At 55.6% G+C, this 20,602-nt stretch overlaps 1 protein-coding gene across 1 annotated transcript; it reads left to right on the top strand.

The window, feature by feature from the left end:
• Window positions 1-12,160: 12,160 nt before the first annotated feature.
• Window positions 12,161-19,553, top strand: LOC115640703. Its single transcript, XM_030543578.1, has 6 exons — window positions 12,161-12,194; window positions 12,682-13,080; window positions 15,155-15,232; window positions 17,138-17,203; window positions 17,605-17,732; window positions 18,688-19,553. The coding sequence occupies exons 1-6, from the start codon at window positions 12,161-12,163 to the stop codon at window positions 18,838-18,840; spliced, it is 858 nt and encodes a 285-aa protein (XP_030399438.1). The 3' UTR covers window positions 18,841-19,553.
• Window positions 19,554-20,602: the final 1,049 nt, after the last annotated feature.

Below are 20,602 nucleotides of genomic sequence, written 5' to 3'. Positions count from 1 at the left end.
CCTCTGGCCTTTGTGTCTCATCTGGACAAGGAGGCCACCTGATCTCTTTGTCCCCAACACCTTCAGTTGGCACCTTCCCGGGGAAACTGAGGCACCCACACACTATTCAGAGAAAACACTAAGAACATTCCCTCTTTGTCACAACAAGTGCAACAAAATATAATACCGAATATTGAAGCAGGCAAGTGCTGCTTCTGACTTTCCACTTTTAATTGACCTTTGTAATCTTGTGGTGCTGACGTGTTGTAGCTTCATCTTATATCAGCTGACAGGGAGGGAGCGGGGGGACACCACCATTTTGGGCACCACCAAAAATTATACAAACCTGCCACCTACGGAGGCGGGAGATGTGGGGAGCACAGGCTGGAATGGGGATCCTGGCAGTGGGAGAGGCAGGAGATGTGGGGAGCACAGGGCGGGGTGAGGATCCCGGCAGTGGGAGAGGCAGGAGGTGTGGGGAGTGCAGGGTGGAAATTGGGATCCCAGCGGCAGGAGGAGGGGGTAGGCAGACAGATTCCAGTCTCTGAGAGAGCTGGTGAGTTTTAGGCCAACTGGGTTTAGAGCTGCGGGGGGAAGGAGGTGGGGGAGGGGGACAGGTTTGCTTTAACTTCTGGAGGTGAAGGATTTGGGGGAGTTGCCTAGTTAGGCGCCTGCCTTGGTTTCCCCACTAGCCTTCACTGAACTCTTACGTTTGCTGTAATTGTTACACTGGATGGTTTGGCAGACAAAGGTGACCAGCTCCCAGTATTCCTCGAAGGAGATGACCTTCTTGTCTGCATACCTCTTCAACAGGTCCTTCCCCGCCTCTGTGCCCTGCAGGTCCTGAAACACAAGGGAGACATGGCAAAGCCTCGGTGGGGGAAGCAGCTACCCAGTGAAGGTTGCTACTGGTGGGGGGCAGAGCTGGGGGGAAGGCCCCTGCTGGAAGGAATCACCCTGCTACATGGGTGTGTGTGTGTGTGTGTGTGTGTGTGTGTGTCTGTGTTGCTCAGCTACAAGCTAGAGGCAGAGGTGGATAAAGGAGGGAGAATTAAGAATTAAGGGGCATCATCAGAGCTGGTGGCAGGAAAGGGGGAGCCTAGGGCCAGGCTAGCAGGGGCTGCAGGTCAGGACTGAGGGGCACCGGCAGAGCTGTGATAGCAGGGGGCTGGGGGTCGGGAGTGAGGGGCACCAGCAGAGCCCCCTTTGCCATCAGTGAGCAGTTGGCAATTGCTGGTGCCTTGGGGTGTGAGTACTTGGGTATCACCGTGAGCTGATGGCTCAGCTCATTGCTGAGCAACTTCTGGAAAGCCGCCTGGTCCTGTGCCTTGGCTCCGGGCGGGCCCTTGGCGTATTTGTAGAAGCTGCCCACAATGGCATGGAGGCCTTTCTCCAGCTCAGAGTCTTTCCCAGCCATCTCTCCCAGCTTCCTTCCACCTGCAAACAAAAGCAGACGTCACCTTTAGGGTCCCACCAGCCCCAGAGGGTCTGGTTCTGTTCAATATCTTCATAAATGATATGGATAATGGCACAGAGATCACACTTGTAAAGTTTGCGGACAATACCAAGGTGGGAGGGGTTGCAACTGCTTTGGAAATGCAAAGTACTGCACTTGGGAGAATGGGCAATGACTGCCTAGGAAGGAGAATTGCGGGAAGGGATCTGGGGGATCATAGTGGACCACAAGCTAAATATGAGTCAACAGTGTAACACTGCTGCAAAAAAAAGGGAACATCATTTTGTGCTGTATTAGCAGAAATGTTGTAAGCAAGACATGAGAAATAATTCTCCCGCTCTACTCCGCGCTGATTAGGCCTCAGCTGGAGTATTGTGCCCAGTTCTAGGTGCCACACTTTGGGAAAGATGTGGACAAACTGGAGAAAGTCCCGAGAAGAGCAACAACAACGATGAAAGGTCTAGAAAACATGAGCTACAAGGGAAGATTGAAAACACTGGGTGTGTTTAGTCTGGAGACGAGGAGACCGAGGAGGGACATACCAGTCTTTGAGTATGCAAAGGTTGTTGTAAAGAGGAAGGTGATAAATTATTCTCCTTAACCTGTGAGGCCAGGACAAGAAGCAATGGGGTTAAATTGCAGCAAGGGACGTTTAGGATGGACATTAGGAAAAACTTCCTGCCTGTCAGGATGGTGAAGCGCTGGAATAAATTGCCAAGGGAGGTCGAGGAATCTCCATCATTGGGGATTTTAAAGAGCAGGTCAGACAAACACCTGTCATGGATGGTCTAGATCAGGGATAGGCAACCTATGGTACACGTGCCGAAGGCAGCATGCGAGCTGATTTTCAGTGGCACTCACACTGCCTGGGTCCTGGCCACCGGTCCGGGGGGCTCTGCATTTTAATTTAATTTTAAATGAAGCTTCTTAAGCATTTTAAAAACCTTATTTACTTTACATACAACAATAGTTTAGTTCTATATTATAGACTTATAGAAAGAGACCTTCTAAAAATGTTAAAATGTATTACTGGCATGCGAAACCTTAAATGAGAGCGAATAAATGGAGACTCGGCACAGCACTGCTGAAAGGTTGCCGACTCCTGATCTAGATAATGCTTAGTTCTGCCTCAGTGCAGGGGACTGGGCTAGACGATCTTTCTAGTCCTACATTTGCACAACTCTATGGTCACTAAGTCAAGTATTCGGAGCTGTGCACAGGAAGTGAGGAGATCAGCCGCCCTTTCTCTAGCTTTTTCTCCGTTCTTCTGAAAATCTCCATCTCTTTAAAAACATGGATTAAATAAGCCTCAAAAGCGCCGTGCGCTGCATTGGACTGATGGGCACAATGTGAGGGCAGCGAGGGCAAGGGCTGAGCTGAGATTAGGACCCATCTCTTCAGCATCCCCCAAGTCCCGTGCTCTGACCACCAGGTCCCTCCCCTGTCCCTCAGCTAGGAACTAGGGAGTCCTGGCTCCCAGCCCCGCTGCGTTAACACCTAGGGCCCGCTCTCCTCCCAGAGCTGGAGATAGAACCCAGGAGTCCTGGCTCCCAGCCCCCGCTGCTGAAGCTCCCTCTCCTCCCCGAGTTGAGGATACAACCCAGGAGTCCTGGCTCCCAGCCACCCTCTCCACTCTAGTCCTCTAATTTTTTCATCTTCTTACTCTAAGAGTCTCTCCACCCCACAACCTGAGGGGCAGGGGGGAACCTACCTCCCCAGGATGACAGCCCGCACCCTCGTTCTTGTCTTTCTCTGTCTGGGCCCTGCACCAGGGCAGTCAGTTAATGTCGCCTTGCGTCTGGCTCTCATTCAACTCCAGCCTCTCGTTAGGCAACCGGTCCCACTTGTATAGAAAACCCCTCCCCATCTCCCGAGCCCGAGCGCTGGACGACTGCTGGCATGTCTCCCAGCCAGAGATAACACCGGCGCTGACTCATTAGAGCACAGACACACCTGGGGAGCCGGAGTTTGAACTCTGCTCCCCCCAGCACAGGGCTCGACCGTTCCACCAAACGGAGCGTCCCGCGGCAGGGGGTGCCTTTGGTGCTGCCACTGGGGAGTGCCACATGGGACGTGGTGGAGGGAGGCTGTGAACCCTGTGCCTTGGGCCTGTGTCAATGAATGGAGGAGCTCCCCTCGCACTGCAGCAGTAGAAGGTTCCTGGGGGGGCTCCCAGTGGCCACTGCTCGCTTCTCCTTCCAGCCGCTGGGAACTCATTGGGCCTTTGTCCGCTAGATGAAGGAGCCCTCAGCTAGCAGAGATCCTCTCCCCCTGTAGGACCAGAGATCCTCTCCCCGTGCAGGGAGCTGTAGCCCATGATCAAGCCACCGCTTAACCTTCTCTTGGGTCAACCAAACGGACTGAACACCTCTGTCTTCCAGACCTCGAATCATTCTTCATAGAATCATAGACATGTCGGGCTGGAAGGGCCCTTGAGACGTCACCCTTTAACCTTTCCCCCTAAGTCAGGTTTTCTCCACCTTTGATCGTTTCCATTGCTCCCCTCTGGTCTTTCTCTGACTTGGCCACCTCTTTCCTAGAGGGTGACGTCGAGAACTGGACACCGTTGGGAGTGTGAGGCGGAGAACGGAGTCACAACTCTACCCACTTTAGGCTTCATCAGATTTTGCCCAGGCGATTAGATAGAAGAGGTGGAGGAGGCCATATCTTCTTTTGGACACCAACAGAAGATGACCTCCCACATCTGGTCTCTCAGGCAGAATTATTGTCGTGTCTGGATATGCATTGATGCCAGATGACTAATGACAGACAAGATGAAATAGGTAAATGGGTCTGTTACCACATTCTGGGACACGGAGAAGCCTTTCCACCTTCCATGACAGCCATGGTCTTGCAGGATCTCCTGGACTGCTCCTTCGGTCCCATCCTTCAGCTACCGGTCTGGTGCTTCGCCAGTTTTGGGCCTATGTTCCCTTGGATTCTTGTGCCATTTCACATTCCCCATTGTTCACCTTTTCTCCTATTCGCATTTAGCACCGGACGCACTGATTTTCACACAGCGCATGGAATACGTATATACAAGTTTCAGTTCTCTAACGTCTACTGTTTTCTGTGCCGAGTTATCCCGGGCGCCCTGTTTCTCAGCCTTCCCAGAAAAGGGGTTTTTCTTTACTATTATGTTTGGGTACCTGTTACTTCCATCTTCCAGACGGCACATTGCTTATCACGACAGCACTAACAGCATCGTAAGTCAGCAATTTGATCTCAAAGAAGAATTGGCAAAAACACTCTGGTGTTTCCTTATCTCCACTCAATATTGCACCTTATCAAAAATGTAACGATCAAATCTCTTCCTTCCTTATAATTCAGCAAACCTCCATTGTTCTTACAGGATACATACGTTTCCCTGTTCGACCCTTTAATCTATTGGAAAGGGGGTTTTGGAGGGCACAATGTAATTTTTTAATAGCAACATTTCTTTATCTTCTGCAAGCACAGCTTTGTCAGGGACTTTTTGTTTCTGAGTCCAAAACCTGCCTTTGTTTATTACCAAATCTTGTCAGCTGTTTTCTTTTCCTGTTACAGATTCTTTAGGCCTTTGGTTCTTGGTTGTCCCCCAACACCATCCTCCAGCTGAGGTCCCCCCAGGCTGAGCAGAGCAGGACAGTTACGTCTGTAATCAAGTCCTGGGCGTAGGAGGGCAGTGACAGCGGAGTCAGGGCACCTAGGTTTCATCCAGGGCTCTGGGAAGGGAGTGGGGCTTAGTGGGTAGAGCAGAGGGGGCTCTAAGTAAGGACTCCTGGGTTGTATTTCTAGCTGTTGGAATGGGAGGATGGATTGAGTACGCTAGAGCGAGGGCTGGGGCACCAGATCTCTGGGTGCTAGACCCAGTTCTGAGAAAAGGGGGGGGGTCTCATGGATCACAGCAGTGGGGGCTTGGAGTTAGGTCTCCTGGATTCTATTTCTGGGTGAAGAGTGCGGTTGGTTGTCATAACTGGGCCTACATTTGTATCCTAATTGTGAGCCCAGCTGTAAGGAGCTGAATAAAAGTTCATGAAGTGCAGTGAGTCTAAAGGAATCCTCACATTATCCCGTATTTTACAGATAGGGAAACTGAGGCCCACAGAAATGCAATGACTTACCCAAGATCACACAAGGCATCAGTGGCAGAGCTGGGAACTGAGCCCAGATCTCCTGAGTCCCAGCCCAAGGCTGTAAGGTCAAGAGAGGGGAACAGGCACATGCTGAAGACATTAGGCTGGGAGCCGAAGATTTTCATTCAAGGTCTGGCCCTGATTCTGATAAACGATTCTGTCTGGGCCCTGTCCGCCATCCTGGGGAAGATATTTGGGGTGAAGTCTCATTGCTCAGTTGTGTACTGACGAAGATGACCTTCAGCCATGCCCCTGACTACCCAAAACCAATCACCCGCTATCCCAGAGGTGGGCAAATTACGGCCCACGGGCCATATCCGACCCGCAGGACCCTCCTGCCCGGCCCCTGAGCTCCTGGCCCAGGAGGCTAGCCCCCGGCCCCTCCCCTGCCATTCCCCCTCCCCTGCAGCCTCAGTTCACCGTGCCACCGGCGCAATGCTCTGGGTGGCGGGGCCGGGAGCTCCCGGGGCAGCCCAGCTACAGAGCCCAGCCTGACCTGGTGCTCTGAGCTGCACGGCGCGGCTGTCTGTCCTGGTGCCCCGCGCCGACAGCCACCGGTGCTCCAGCTAGCGTGATAAGGGGGCAGGGAGCAAGGGGGGTTGGATAGAGGGCAGGGGAGTTTGGGGTGGTGGTCAGGGGATGGGAGTGTGTGGATAGGGGTCGAGGTCATCAGAGGGCAGGGAACGGGGGGGGGGGTAGAATGGGGGCAGGGGTCCTGGGGGGGCAGTCAGGAAGGAGGGGGGATTGGATGGGGTGGTGGGAGACAGTCAGGGGTGGGGGTTCTGGGGGCAGTCAGGGGACAGGGAGCAGGGGGTTGGATGGGGCAGGAGTCCAGGGGGGGCTGTTAGGGAACAGGGGGGGTTGGATGGGGCAGGAGTCCTGGGGGCGGCATCGGGGGCAAGAAGCGGGGTGGGGGCCGGGCCATGCCTGGCTGTTTGGGGAGGCACAGCCCCCCCAACCAGCCCTCCATACAATTTCCGAAACCCGATGCCACTCTCAGGCCGAAAAGTTTGCCCGCCCCCGCGCTATCCCATAGGTCCTAGGAAATTCACTCTTTGAAAACCCTCATGTTGTTTTAGCTTTGTGGCAGAGGTGGGGTCCACAGAGCCACCTGCTACCCTGAGTCAGTGCCCCTGGGGTGAATGGATTTCTGCCAACTGCAGCAGAAGATATTCCAGGCCTCAGATCACTCCCTTCATTCGCTCCCCTTTGGCCAGTTCCCAGCGACCGGAGATACAGAGCACCCTGAGTCAACCCAGAATGTGTTATTTCACTACAAGGAGTGACTTGCACAGAATTACTTAATTTAACCTCCAGGTGCCCGTCCCTGGGCCCAGGAAATAAAGAGACACACCTTTCTCGTCAATCTTCTGGGTGTTTCACTGCATTTGTTCTGGTGGCCCTGGCCCATGACTGGGATTACTGCAAGACAAATCATAAAACACTAAGAGGAGGGTGGGGATGGGTGTAAGAGACAAAATGTTCACGTTGAAGCTGGTTGAAAAGCAGAAAAACCAGTTCACACAAAATATTGGTGTTTCCAATTTGTTACCAGGTTCTCTGATATTTTTTTCACAGAGAATTGGTGGTTATGAAAATTTTAGATTTGTTTGTTTTTCTTTCCCTCCGTTACAACTCCTTCTTCCCCCCCCCGCTTGCTTCCCCCACCCCCATTTTATTCCTGCAGAAAAAAGGGGGAGAAGAAAAACAAAAAAATGGGGGATTTTGTAGAAAAAAATGGAAGTCTAGGAAAACTCCCTTTTGTTGAGGAATATTATTAATGCTTTTTTTTCCCTAGTACGATATTCTCAACGGAAAAATTTCAACTAGCTCCAGTTCTCTGCGACCCCTTCACGCGGCTGGAGAGATAAAAAGGGACCTTAGATTCAAGAAGAATCAGATACAAGGGGGTCTGATCCTTCCCTATGTTAGTCCAGATACAGCCCGTGCAATGGTGCAGCGAGGAGGGTAAACGTGACCCTTGGAGGGAGAAGCAGGGGGATACTGAGTAGGAGCAGGGACATGGGATCAGCTCTGCACATGGTGTAGGTGACACCATTTCTAGGGTCCACACCTGGCCAAGGATGTTGACAGACTGGAAAGGGTTCAGAAGGAGCTACAATAGTGAGATGAGATCTGGAAAATCGGCTGTGTAGTGAGAGATTCAGGAGTGAAATCTCTTTAGCTTCCTAAAGAGACGTTGTTATGTTGGTATAATACGGGGCTGGGCAAACTTCCTGAGGGCCACATCTGGGAATAGAAATGGTCACCTTCCCACCCCAGGCCAGGTCCCAGCAGGTCTTCATTCCTCTCCAGCGAAATGGGCAAAATCCAAGCATGACACGAAAACTAAGGGAAGTTCTAAGGAGAGCTCAAGAGGGTGTGAAACCGTTAAGAGGTGCCCGTGGACGGTGTGAGGCTGGTAGCTGCCCCCAGCGTGCCGGGACTGGGTCTTCCTGGAGTTGAGTTGCTTGGCAATGCAGCCCAAAGTGGGTGGTAAACGCCATCTAAGGAAAAGATTTTCTTTTTTTTTTAAATTCTGGCTTCTGTCTAGAGATGTTTCTTTTGCTTGTTAAATTTATTTAGCCACCCCCAAACGCGCCCCCCCCAGTGACATACTGTACCTCGGGGGAGCGTCTTGTAACCTCCATGTTCCTCATTTATATCTAATCGTGACCTCGCATATAAAGCAGGCCTGGTAAGGTATCAGGGGGAAAGTTCTGACCTGCTGAAAGTCGTTTCTCTAGCCATAGATGTGCATCGTTCATGCATACGAAGTGATGAGAATTGTGTTGTACGGTGGTCACTAAAGCAGGCTGTACGTTGGGGAATCCATCCATCCCCATACATATCTCTCCCTCTGTCCACCCATATGTACATCTAACCCCCCCTTTCTCCCCATCCATCCATCCATCAATCCTCAGATATACCTCCCTATCCATCCTTCCAACACATATGCTGTCATCCATCCATGATTACAGACCCCTCCCTCTAATCCAGGTACATCCCATTCCATCCAACCATCCAATTTCTCCAATCCATCTGTCGAGCTAATCTTGTGGCATGGAGTTCCGCCGGTACAAACTTTTTACAACCTATTTATTTTTTCCAGGTTTTTTAAATTTAAAAACAAAGACTTTATTTTAAAAAAATTGGACCAAGAAACAAACCAACCAATTGGTTACTGATTCAGTATTTTAAAAATCAACTATCCTAAACATTGACAAGGTGAGATATATACAAGTGACTGAACATGGGGTGGAAGAGGTAGGAGCCTATTCGGTGTCATAAGAGAGGCCTCTGGCTGGATGGGTGGTAGGTGCAGCTCTAGATGATCAGGCTGTGGCTGGTGTGTTTCACGCGGACGTCTTGCTGGGGTTACGTCCAGCTACGAATCAGAGATCACCGGCCCATGTCTTTGCCCCTCAGTGGTGAATGGGTGAGCACGGACCTTTATGAGCCAATCCCACATCAGCACGAGCACAGCCATGAACAGCAGGCCAGGGATGACCAGGAGAAACCGGTAGAAAAACAGCGGCCCTGGAATTGCAAGAGCAGCTGGTTAAGGGAGAGGTTGGCTCATCTTGTTCTAGCGCAGTGTGTGTTTGTTGTTCTCTGATGGCCAGTTGGGGTATTGCTATGACAAGCACCCCGCAGAACCATTACAGCAGACATTCAGGTCCGTGTTTTCCCATACTAGGGTCAGTGGATGGGCAGATTTCCTTCTGCCCCAGCCCCCTCCCCCAAATCCCCCAGTTTACAGGAGTGGTTTGGTTTCTCTGAGCCACAATTATTATAGTACCTAGAAGTCTGACATCAGGACACCTTTGCACCAGATACTGCACAGACACACAGGGAGAGACAGGCCCTGCCCCAGCTGAGATCAGGACCCTGTTGTGCTGGGCTCTGCACAGACACACAAGGAGAGACAGTCCCTGCCCCAGCTGAGATCAGGGCCCTGTTGTGCCAGCGCTGCACAGACACACAGTGAGAGACAGTCCCTGACCCAGCTGAGATCAGGGCCCCGTTGTGCCGGGTGCTGCACAGACACATAGGGAGAGACAGGCCCCGCCCCAGCTGAGATCAGGGCCCCCTCGTGCCGGGCACTGCACAGACACACAGCGAGAGACAGTCCCTGCCCCAGCTGAGATCAGGGCCCTCTCGTGCCGGGCGCTGCACAGACACACAGCAAGAGACAATCCCTGCTACAAAGTCTAAACAGACAAAGAAGGGAAGGGGAAACTGAGGCCAAGGAGGGGACTTTCAGCAGGCCGTGCGGCAGAGCAGGGCCTTCAACCCAGACATCCACAGCCATTGCCCAAGGCTCTATGTCTCCGTGCCCCATCCTTGGCCTCACTGCTGGGGCTGCCAGCCTGGGAATAGCTGTTGTCTGGGTACCAGGGCTCTGGACTCAGACCCACCAACTGATATCACACCTCTTCATGTCACGACTTGATCTAGGCTGGCTCAGAGCCGGTGCCCCCTAGATGGGAAGGGCCTCGTGGCCCATGTCCTGAACCAGCCAGTCGCCCCCCCGAGCCTGGACCAGAACCAGTGCCCCCTAGAGGGAGACTCACCCACAGCTGTCAACAGGATGCGGGCCAGGCAGGTTCTGTTCTGCCCCGAGAGGACCCAGTACTCCCCCTCCATGTCTCCCTTCATCTCCTGCACCACGAGGCCCGACGCATGGAGGATGAGGTGGCCCTTGAAGGCCCGCAGGAAGTAGTACAGGCGTCCCCGAATCAGCACCATCACCCAGTCGCAGCGGGGGCCACGGGCATTCACCTTGCACAGGGCGATGCTCCTCCGGGGCAGCCGGAGCGGGATGACGGCCGTCAAGCCCCGGGCCACAAAGCGATGCAGCAGGGGGCAGGTGCTGGGAGCTGGGGAAAAACTGGGGGTGAGTAACTCATAGCGGGACCCCAGGAGGAGGGTTTGTGCCATTGATTATCTGCAGCCACTTGGGGGCGGTAGGGTCCTGCACCAGCGGGGATGTGGGACAGTTCTACCCTGCTGATGATACGAGATTAGAACTGATTAGCAGGGAAAAGCCCCATGTATCATTCCCCACCCCCAAGCCAGCCATTGCCCCACCCTGGGGCTGGATCAGAACCAGAGACCCATAGAGAAAGACCCTGTATCCCATTCCCTGCCCCCTGAGCCAGCCAGTCCCCGCCATGGGGTCAGATCACAGCCAGTGCCCCCTAGAGGAGAAAGGCCCCATCTCCCATTCCCTGCCCCTGAGCCAGCCAGTCCCCTGCCATGGGGTCAGATCACAGCCAGCACCCCCTAGAAGGGAAAGGCCCCATCTCCCATTCCCTGCCCCCTGAGCCAGCCAGTCCTCGCCATGGGGTCAGATCACAGCCAGCTCCCCCCAGAGGGGAAAGGCCCCATCTCCCATCCTCCTTTATATTTTAATACATTCTCTGTAGCCCCCATAGCACTCTGGTAGACCCCAATACAGCCCCTGATTCCCCTGGCTATTCCTACTCCAATACACCTGTACCCCCCAATATACTGCCTAGACATCCTAATAGATCCCTGTATAGCCACCCCCTTACCTGCCACTTTCCCAACATAGGGCAGCGCCTGCGCCGCCGTACCCCCACCTGGGTAAAGCCACCCCAGAATGAGAAGCATGGCCCCATAACCCCCACTCTGCCACACCCAGTCCCCCCTAGAGCCTCTCTGCAGCTGTGTCCCACACCCCCACATCCTGACCACCCGGGTGCTCCCAGCCTGGCTCGGGGTGTGGGTACTGGGGGTGCTGGTTCTATTGTGGGAGGGTCATAATGGCTGGATGCATCGGGTTCTATGCTCCGTGCAGAACAGATGTGGCAGCAGGTTCCAACCGCTGGATCTCGCCCCCTAGTGGCTGCTGCCTGAGCTGCATCATCCAATACCGCATCTGGGACGAGGCCAGACAGCCCCATCTGGGATGGAGCCGTGGCAGGAGCACAGCCAGGGAATATCCTGACTGCGAGGCCCTGGGAGTGGGACGTGGGATCTCTCCCCTTTAGCAGTCGCCGGTTCTGTTCCAGCCCCAAGGAGTGGGGGAACTGGCTATCTCAGAGAGGCGGAGAATGGGATACAGGTTTTCCCCTTTAGAGGACGCCAGTTCTAAATTTCACACCATCTACTGGGTAGAATATTAGACCCCCTGGGGGGGGGTTTGCTACCCTGCTGCCCCCTACAGGTTGAAGCTGAAGTTGGCTCAGGCAAGTAGTTCCCCACTGCTGCCACCAATAACTGCCCAATCATACTGGAAGCAGAACCAGCCTCATCGGGTGAGCGACCTTGTGCTTTCAGGTCATTGCTGCCTGTTGAACCCGGGTGCTTCCCCCAGAGCCCAGTCAGTGCCGCTGTCCAGTCCGGGGTGGGGGTATAATTCATTTCCACATTTGAAAGGAGCATGAGACGGGAGAACGTGGGGTGGAGAAGAGACACCCAGCGGAAGCCCTGGCTCCATCCAGCCTGCCCTGGCTCCAGGCGTCTTCTCGTGCCTGGGAGGATGTGAGAGTCGAGGCGGGTTTTGTGGACCGGCGAGGAGACGGGGAAGGTTAGTGGTGGTATTGGGTTGTGGTGGTGCAGGGAGCTGGCCCCCGGTGAAATGGTCGGGGTGTTCCTGTTCTGGGTCTTTGTGGGTGAGCAAAAGGGTTTTTTTTTGGGGGGGGACATGCTGCTTTTATGGGGGAGGGAGAGAGATGGCTGGGGGGAGAGACTGTGGGAAGATGGGAAGGAAAAAAGGGATGAGTGTGAAAGAGAAAAATATTTTGGTTACTTCAAGAAAGAAGGGGGGGCACAGTACCAGGGTACGGTTGGGTGTGTTGGGGGGGGCTGTATGTGGTGGGGAGGTGGGATGCAGGGTGTACAGTGTGTGGGGCTGTGGTGGTGCTGTAGGGGGCACAGTATGAGTGGGGCAGTGTGGGGCTGGGTGTGGGGGACATGGGGGGAACAGTGTGAGGGTGCAGGTGGGGCAGTGTGGGGCTGGGTGTGGGGGACATGGGGGAACAGTGTGAGGGTGCAGGTGGGGCTTTTGGTGTGGGGGGCCCAGTGCGAGGGTGCAGGCGGCCCGCACAGCCCCCCCCATCACGCCCAGCCCTATGACGCTCCCGCTGCGTCTCCCGGCAGGCCGCTGCTCCCCGCTCTCGCTGGCGGTGCCGGCTGTGCCCGTGGCCGTGGTTCCCGGGGGCACCGCCCTGCTCCCCACCGCCCTGCGGCTCCCGGCCCCGCCGCCCCCTTTCTTCCAGGTGCGCTGGCGCTTCCTGCCCACGGGCCGCCTGGTGCTGCTGTTGGCGGCCCAGGACTGCGGCGAGGCGGCCCCCTGGCGCCGGTCCTGCCGCCTGGCCCTGGAGCACGGCCGGGGCTACGAGGGCCGGGCCGGCCTGGGCCCCCGCGACGCCGCACTGCTGCTGCGGGACGCCCGCCCCGAGGACGCCGGCACCTACCGCGTCAGCGTGCTGGGCCTGGACGTGACGGCCTCGGCCGAGGTCAACCTGACCCTGGCCCCCGCCCCTACCCCCGCCGCAGGTAACCGGCCCCCCCGTGGCCCAAGCCCTGCCCCATCCCTGCAGCCCAGCCCCTCCCCCATGGGATACCACCCCTCCCCCGCCCCCCCATCCTCTGTGGGATCCCACCTCCCAACTCCTGCCCCATCCCTGCAGCCCAGCCCCTCCCCCATGGGATCCAACCCCCTCCCCCCGCCCCCCCATCCTCTGTGGGATCCCACCTCCCAACTCCTGCCCCATCCCTGCAGCCCAGCTCCTTCCCCATGGGATCCACCCCCTCCCCCGCCCCCCCATCCTCTGTGGGATCCCACCTCCCAACTCCTGCCCCATCCCTGCAGCCCAGCCCCTCCCCCATGGGATCCACCCCCTCCCCCGCCCCCCCATCCTCTGTGGGATCCCACCTCCCAACTCCTGCCCCATCCCTGCAGCCCAGCCCCTCCCCCATGGGATCCCACCCCCTCCCCTCGCCCCCCCATCCTCTGTGGGATCCCACCTCCCAACTCCTGTCCCATCCCTGCAGCCCAGCCCCTCCCCCATGGGATCCCACCCCTTCCCCGCCCCCCATCCTCTGTGGGATCCCACCCCCTCCCCCTGCCCCCCCATCCTCTGTGGGATCCCACCTCCCAATTCCTGCCCCATCCCCCACAGCCCAGCCCCTCCCCCATGGGATCCACCCCCTTCCCCCGCCCCCCATCCTCTGTGGGATCCCCTGTCCCAACTCCTGCTCCATCCCTGCAGCTCAGCCCCTCCCCCATGGGATCCCACCCCCTCCCCCAGCTCCTGTGTTCCATCCCCTCCCCCTGCCCCCCCATCCTCTGTGGGATCCCCTGTCCCAACCCCTGCCCCATCCCCCACAGCCCAGCCCCTCCCCCATGGGATCCCACCCCCTCCCCCCGCCCCCCATCCTCTGTGGGATCCTACCTCCCAACTCCTGCCCCATCCCTGCAGCCCAGCCCCTGCGTTCCATCCCCTCCCCCTGCCCCTCCCATCCTCTGTGGGATCCCACCTCCCAACTCCTGCCCCATCCCCCACAGCCCAGCCCCTCCCCCATGGGATCCCACCCCCTCCCCCAGCCCCTGTGTTCCATCCCCTGCCCCTGCCCCCCCCCATCCTCTGTGGGATCCCCTGTCCCAACTCCTGCCCCATCCCTGCAGCTCAGCCCCTCCCCCATGGGATCCCACCCTCTCCCCCAGCCCCCCATCCTCTGTGGGATCCCACCTCCCAACTCCTGCCCCATCCCTGCAGCCCAGCCCCTCCCCTATGGGATCCCACCCCTCCCCCGCCCCCCCATCCTCTGTGGGATCCTACCTCCCAACTCCTGCCCCATCCCTGCAGCCCAGCCCCTCCCCCATGGGATCCTACCCCCTCCCCCAGCCCCTGCATTCCATCCCCTCCCCCATCCTCTGTGGGATCCCACATCCCAACTCCTGCCCCATCCCTGCAGCCCAGCCCCTCCCCCATGGGATCCCGCATCCCACCCCCTCCCCCAGCCCCTGCATTCCAACCCCTCCCCCGTCCCCTGCAGCCCAGCCCCTCCCCCATGAGATCCTGCATCCTAGCCTGTCCTCCATCCCCCATGGCCCAATCCCTGCCCCATCTGCCCCGGCCCATCCCTGCCTCCAGCCCCCATGTGATCCCACATTTCAGCTCCCCCCACTTCCCTGCTTCCCATCCTCACCCCCATCCTCTGTGGGATCCTGTAACCTTGTTCCTCCACATAATATGGAGATCATGCCCCGCACCAGGGATCTGGCATCCCTGCTCCCCCCATGGGGATCCCACTCCCTAGCAGGGATCCTGTATCCACGCTCCCTCCCCGCAGGGGGATCTCACTCCCACCAGGGATCTGACATCCCAGCTGTCCCCACGGACCCCACTGCAAAGCTGCCACTCCACCCTACTCTCCTGCCCCAGCCAGCAGGCAGTCCCTGCCCCACGGTACTGCCCCCCACCCTAGTCACGGCTCCTCCAACCCCGGCCTCTAGTCCGCTCCCTGGGGAGGCCCGGCCAGTGCAGAGCCGAACTCCAAGTCTGGCAGGGATCCTTCCCTCCAGCCGCCCCCCTCACCCACCCTGCTCCGACTTGTCTCCCTACAGATACCAGTCTCCCTACAGACCCCACCACTGTCCTGCCTCCCACCGCACCAGCACCTGCCAACAGCACCGAACTGCAGGGTGAGGAAAGAGAACGGAGGGGCACTGTGGGAGGGCAGGGGGGCAGATCTTGGGGTTACAGCACCGACCTGGGACTCAGGGGATTTTGGCTCCGTTCCTGGCTCTGTGTCACGTCCCACAGTATTCTTGCCGGCAAGTTAAAGAAGTATGGGCTGGATGAATTGACTATAAGGTGGATAGAAAGCTGGCTAGATCGTCGGGCTCAACGGGTAGTGATCAACAGCTCCATGTCTAGTTGGCTGTCGTTATCAAGCGGAGTGCCCCACGGGTCGGTCCTGGGGCCAGTTTTGTTCAATATCTTCATTAATGGTCTGGAGGATGGCGTGGACTGCACCCTCAGCAAGTTTTCAGATGACACTAAACTAGGAGGAGTGGTCGATACGCTGGAGGGTAGGGATAGGTGTCACGGAGTCCCCGGGCGATGCTCTGGAACTGCTCCCCACCAAGCCAGTCAGGACTTTGGGGAGCCTCCTCTCCCTTGGAGCAGACTTGTTCAGGGCAAGAAGCTCACACGGCTTCACCTCCTGGGTCTCTCCTTGGAGCATTCAGCATCCTCTGCCCCTCCGTGTGCTTCCCACAGCGAGTCCACCCCAGCGGGGTCCTGGGGAAGCCACAGGGTCCTGCACCCCCACTTCACAGTCAGATGTGACTCTTAGCCAGCCAGTAAAACAGAGGTTTATTCGATGACAGGAACAGGGTCTAAAACAGAGCTTGTAGGTACAGAGAACCGGACCCCTCGGCCGGGTCCATTCTGGGGGTCAGTGAGCCAGACTCCCAGGTCTGCCCTCCACCCTTGACCCCAGCCAGCTCCAGACTTACAACCCCCCCTAGACCCTTTTCCGGGCCAGAAGGTCACCTGATCCCTTTGTCTCCAACACCTTCAGCTGGCACCTTTGCAGAGGAGGGGCCCAGGCCATCAGTTGCTAGGAGACAGAGTGTCAGGCATTTAGGTGCACTGGCCCTTTGCTCTGCCAGATACTTAAGAACTGCCATGGGGACACTGAGGCACCAATACAGTATTCAGAGAAAACATTAAGAACTTTCCCAGTTCGTCACAATAGGATACAGAAGGACCTAGACAAGTTAGAGGATTTGGCCAAAATAAATCTGATGAGGTTCAACAAGGATAAGTGCAGAGTCCTGCCCTTAGGACGGAAGAATCCCATGTACTGCTATAGACTAAGGACCGAATGGCTAGGCAGCAGTTCTGCAGAAAAGGACCTGGGGATTACAGTGGACGAGAAGCTGGATATGAGTCAACAGTGTGCCCTTGTTGCCAAGAAGGCTAATGGCATTTTGGGCTGTATAAGTAGGGGCATTGCCAGCAGATCGAGGGACAGGATCGTTTCCCTCTATTCGACATTGGTGAGGCCTCATCTGGAGTACTGTGTCCAGTTTTGGGCCCCACACTACAAGAAGGATGTGGAACAATTGGAAAGAGTCCAGTGAAGGGCAGCAAAAATGATTAGGGGGCTGGAGCACATGACTTCTGAGGAGAGGCTGAGGGAACTGGGATTGTTTAGTCTGCAGAAGAGAGAATGAGGGGGGATTTTATAGCTGCTTTCAACTACCTGAAAGGGGGTTCCAGAGAGGATGAATCTAGACTGTTCTCAGTGGTGGCAGATGACAGAACAAGGAGTAATGGTCTCAAGTTGCAGTGGGCAAGGTTTAGGTTGGATATTAGGAAACGCTATTTCACTAGGAGGGTGGTGAAGCACTGGAACGGGTGACCTAGGGAGGTGGTGGAATCTCCTTCCTTAACTGTTTTTAAGGCCCGGCTTGACAAAGCCCTGGCTGCGATGGTTTAGTTGGGGTTGGTCCTGCTTTGAGCAGAAGGTTGGACTAGATGCCTCCTGAGGTCCCTTCCAACCCTGAGATTCTATGATTCTATGATTCTTTCCGCAGGCCTCTGGCTCCCAGCTTCGCCCCCTGGGGCCCTGCATCTCGGCTCTCTGCTCCGGCCCCCCTTACGTACGTCGACCATGCGTAAACCCAGATCTGTGGGCCCCGGGGCTTGTGGCCTGGGAGTTGCCTGCTCCGTCTGGCCTTAAGGTGGTTGGCCACGGGGCTCCCAGCGGTGCTCACGTGGCTTCCCAACGCAGCGCAGACCTTCTGACTCGGGGCCTGAGCCCTGTCTGCACAGCCAAACAATCCTGATCGGGTGGGTCAGTGGAGGGTCATGATCCCGGCTTCTCGGCTTAGATCCCAGCTCCTCTGGGTGGCGTCATGACATTGAGGGCCCGGGTTGATCCATGCTTGATGCCCACCACCCAGTCCCGTGACAGGCGGGCATGTGTGTGCGGATGGGGGCGTCAGTGAACCCTAGGGCTGTGCTGTTGAGCTGGGCTCTGAATTCGGTTTCCTCTCTCCAGGGGACATGGAGCCGCCCCTCGCCCCGGTGTGGGCCACGCTGGATGGAGGGGGAGCTGTGGTGTCCAATGCTGTCCGGCTGGGCCTAGCGGGCCTGGTCCTCTGCCTTCTGGCGCTGATCGTGGGGGAGGTGAGCGGGTTCTCCCAGCGTGTATGTGTGTGTGTGTGTGTGTGTGTGTGTGTGTGTGTGTGTGTGTGTGTGTGTGTGTGTGTGAATGCTGCCCCCTGCTGCAGGAAATATGTTATACGTGCCTTGAACTGTGTGTGTGTGTGTGTGTGTGTGTGTGTGTGTGTGTGTGTGCAAATGCTGCCTCCTGCTGCAGGAAATATGTTATACATGCCTTGAACTGTCTGTGTGTGTGTGTGTGTGTGTGTGTGTGTGTGTGTGTGTGTGAATGCTGCCCACTGCTGCAGGAAATATGTTTTACTTGCCTTGAACTCTGTGTGTGTGTGTGTGTGAGAGAGAGAGAGACAGAGAGAGAGAGAGAATGCTGCCCTCTGCTGCAGGAAATATGTTATACTTGCCTTGAACTGTGTGTGTGTGTGTGTGTGTGTGTGTGTGTGTGTGTGTGTGTGTGTGTGTGTGTGTGTGTGTGTGTGTGTGTGTGTGTGTGTGCAAATGCTGCCCCCTGCTGCAGGAAATATGTTATACTTGCCTTGAACTCTGTGTGTGTGTGTGTCTGAGAGAATGCTGCCCCCGCTGCAGGAAATGTTATACTTGCCTTGAACTCTGTGTGTGTGTGTGTGTGTGTGTGTGTGTGTGTGCGTGCGTGTGCGCGCGAATGCTGCCTCCTGCTGCAGGAAATATGTTATACATGCCTTGAACTGTGTGTGTGTGAGTGAGAGAAATAACCCCGCTCCCTGCTGGAGGGAATGTCTCACACCCCATTTGCCCTTGTGAATCACAAACTGGATTCTCTCTGTGTGTGTCCGTCCTCGTATCTATGAATGGAAAGGTAGCTTAGCATGGCCTCTGCCCCTTAAAGCCCCCTGCCACACCCACCAACTGGGCTCCTACTTGGAAATACTCCCTGTCACCTGCTGAATGATCAGACTCAATTTCACACTGTGATTTCCTTCCCCAGTATGTTCTGTCCACGAGAAACAAGGACACCTTGGGGACAGGTTCGCCCCCAGATGCTGCTGCAACTATCACTACACTGTCGACGATATACGTCCTCCAAGAGATGCCCATTTCAGATGCCTCAGAGGAATTATATGCCAGCCTGAGTTTCTGATCCTGCTGTATGATTGCACACACGTGCTGCCGTTTCTCCTCTGAAACCCGCACTCACCATCAACATTAGCTGGAATTGTGCTCCTGCAGTGGTGAGTTCCACCGGTCGCTGCCACGCTGCTTAATAACCCGAGACACTGTAGCAAAGTCCAGTGCAAGCCTGCATGCTCTCTGCCTGAACGGTCTTTGGTTTAAGATTGGAAGGGGCTGATGAGACGAGAAAGAACAGACGTCAAGCTTCCAGGTTGGAGCCCCAGCCTCTGTAAATGTGTGTCACTTTGTTGGAGTCAGTGTGGCCAGACCCCCAGCAGGTGTGACTCAGCCCTCGCTCCATTGCAATCAGTGGGGCCAGATCCCCGCAGGTGTGACTCAGCTCTCGCTCCATTGCAATCAGTGGGGCCAGATCCCCACAGGTGTGACTCAGCCCTCGCTCCATTGCAATCTGTGGGGCCAGACCCCCAGCAGGTGTGACTCAGCCCTCGCTCCATTGCAATCAGTGGGGCCAGATCCCCGCAGGTGTGACTCAGCCCTCACTCCATTGCAATCTGTAGGGCCAGACCCCCAGCAGGTGTGACTCAGCCCTCGCTCCATTGCAATCTGTGGGTCCAGACCCCCAGCAGGTGTGACTCAGCCCTCGCTCCATTGCAATCTGTGGGGCCAGATCCCCGCAGGTGTGACTCATCCCTCGCTCCATTGCAATCAGTGGGGCCAGACCCCCAGCAGGTGTCAATCAATATTGCTCCATTAGAGACAAACGCACATGATCGCCAGCTGGTGTTACTTGGCGTCATGTCGCTGAAGCTAGCTCAGACCAGTGGACCCACCGAAGCTGGAATTTCCCACCCCCCGCCCTCCTTCTCTTTTCTTACAGAAGAGAAGAGCGTGATACATTAGCCAATACTTCCTTCCTCCTTTTCGTTTCCCCCCCTCGCATTTCCCACTGCAGACTAAAGCTGCCCAAGCTTTAAGCATAATATCACATGGGAGCTTCTTGCATTTCGTAGTCATCCTGTTTGGGTCACCAATGAGATTTGGATCCAGAGACGAGACAAAAGTCCCCTCTGATAACCACTTTGAGGAATTCTTGGGCCCGGGTTACACTAGATGACGTCATTTTCCCTTCTGGCCTTAAAATCTATGGGTCTCCAACACCTTGTGTTGTCATTTGCACCAGAGCTGGGCAAACAATCTATTTTTCAGGACAGCGGCAAGTCAGAAAATCCAGGGAAATGTTTTTTAGGGCTTTGAATGTGAAATGTGGCAATATTTTCGTTGAATCACAAAATTGGGAAAAAAACGTCATTCGGGTCTGAATGAGATCTGCGCGCGTTCAAACAGGAATTCATTCAAGGAAGTGGTCTAGGCTGCGTTATGCAGGAAATCAGCTTAGATTATCACCACCTTGCCTTGAAATGTGTGAATTTCTGGATCTATGAAATCTTGGAATCGATGAATTTCTGGCTCTATAAATTTATCACAATCAAACAATTCACCTTTTTCAAAAAAAATTAATGTTTTGTGACTGAAACAATTGGCCAAAATCGACAAAAATTCACGCAATGTTTCGGTTGAGCCGATTCTGCGTTTTTTTCGCCGAAAAATGTTTTGGCTGAAAATTTTTGCTTAGCACTAATTTACATGAGTGAGTGTAACACATTGCCATTGTTAGCATTCCGCACACATTTTGCACTAGTGTAAATAACAACACAAGCTGCAAGTCGAGGGGGAATGAGGCCTCGATGGACCTTCATTGCTTAAGGTAA

The sequence above is a fragment of the Gopherus evgoodei genome, unplaced genomic scaffold (genome assembly GCF_007399415.2).
Source record: "Gopherus evgoodei ecotype Sinaloan lineage unplaced genomic scaffold, rGopEvg1_v1.p scaffold_32_arrow_ctg1, whole genome shotgun sequence".
NCBI lineage: Eukaryota > Metazoa > Chordata > Testudines > Testudinidae > Gopherus > Gopherus evgoodei.
Note: the sequence above shows the minus strand (reverse complement) of the source record. Positions and strands in the feature narration are given on the sequence as shown.

Coding starts and splice junctions, on each gene's coding strand:
- LOC115640703 (XM_030543578.1), top strand. CDS start 12,161: ATGGTCGGGGTGTTCCTGTTCTGGGTCTTTGTGG. Junction 12,195..12,681: donor CCTGTTCTGGGTCTTTGTGG/GTGAGCAAAAGG, acceptor GTCTCCCGGCAG/GCCGCTGCTCCCCGCTCTCG. Junction 17,204..17,604: donor TCTGCTCCGGCCCCCCTTAC/GTACGTCGACCA, acceptor TCCTCTCTCCAG/GGGACATGGAGCCGCCCCTC.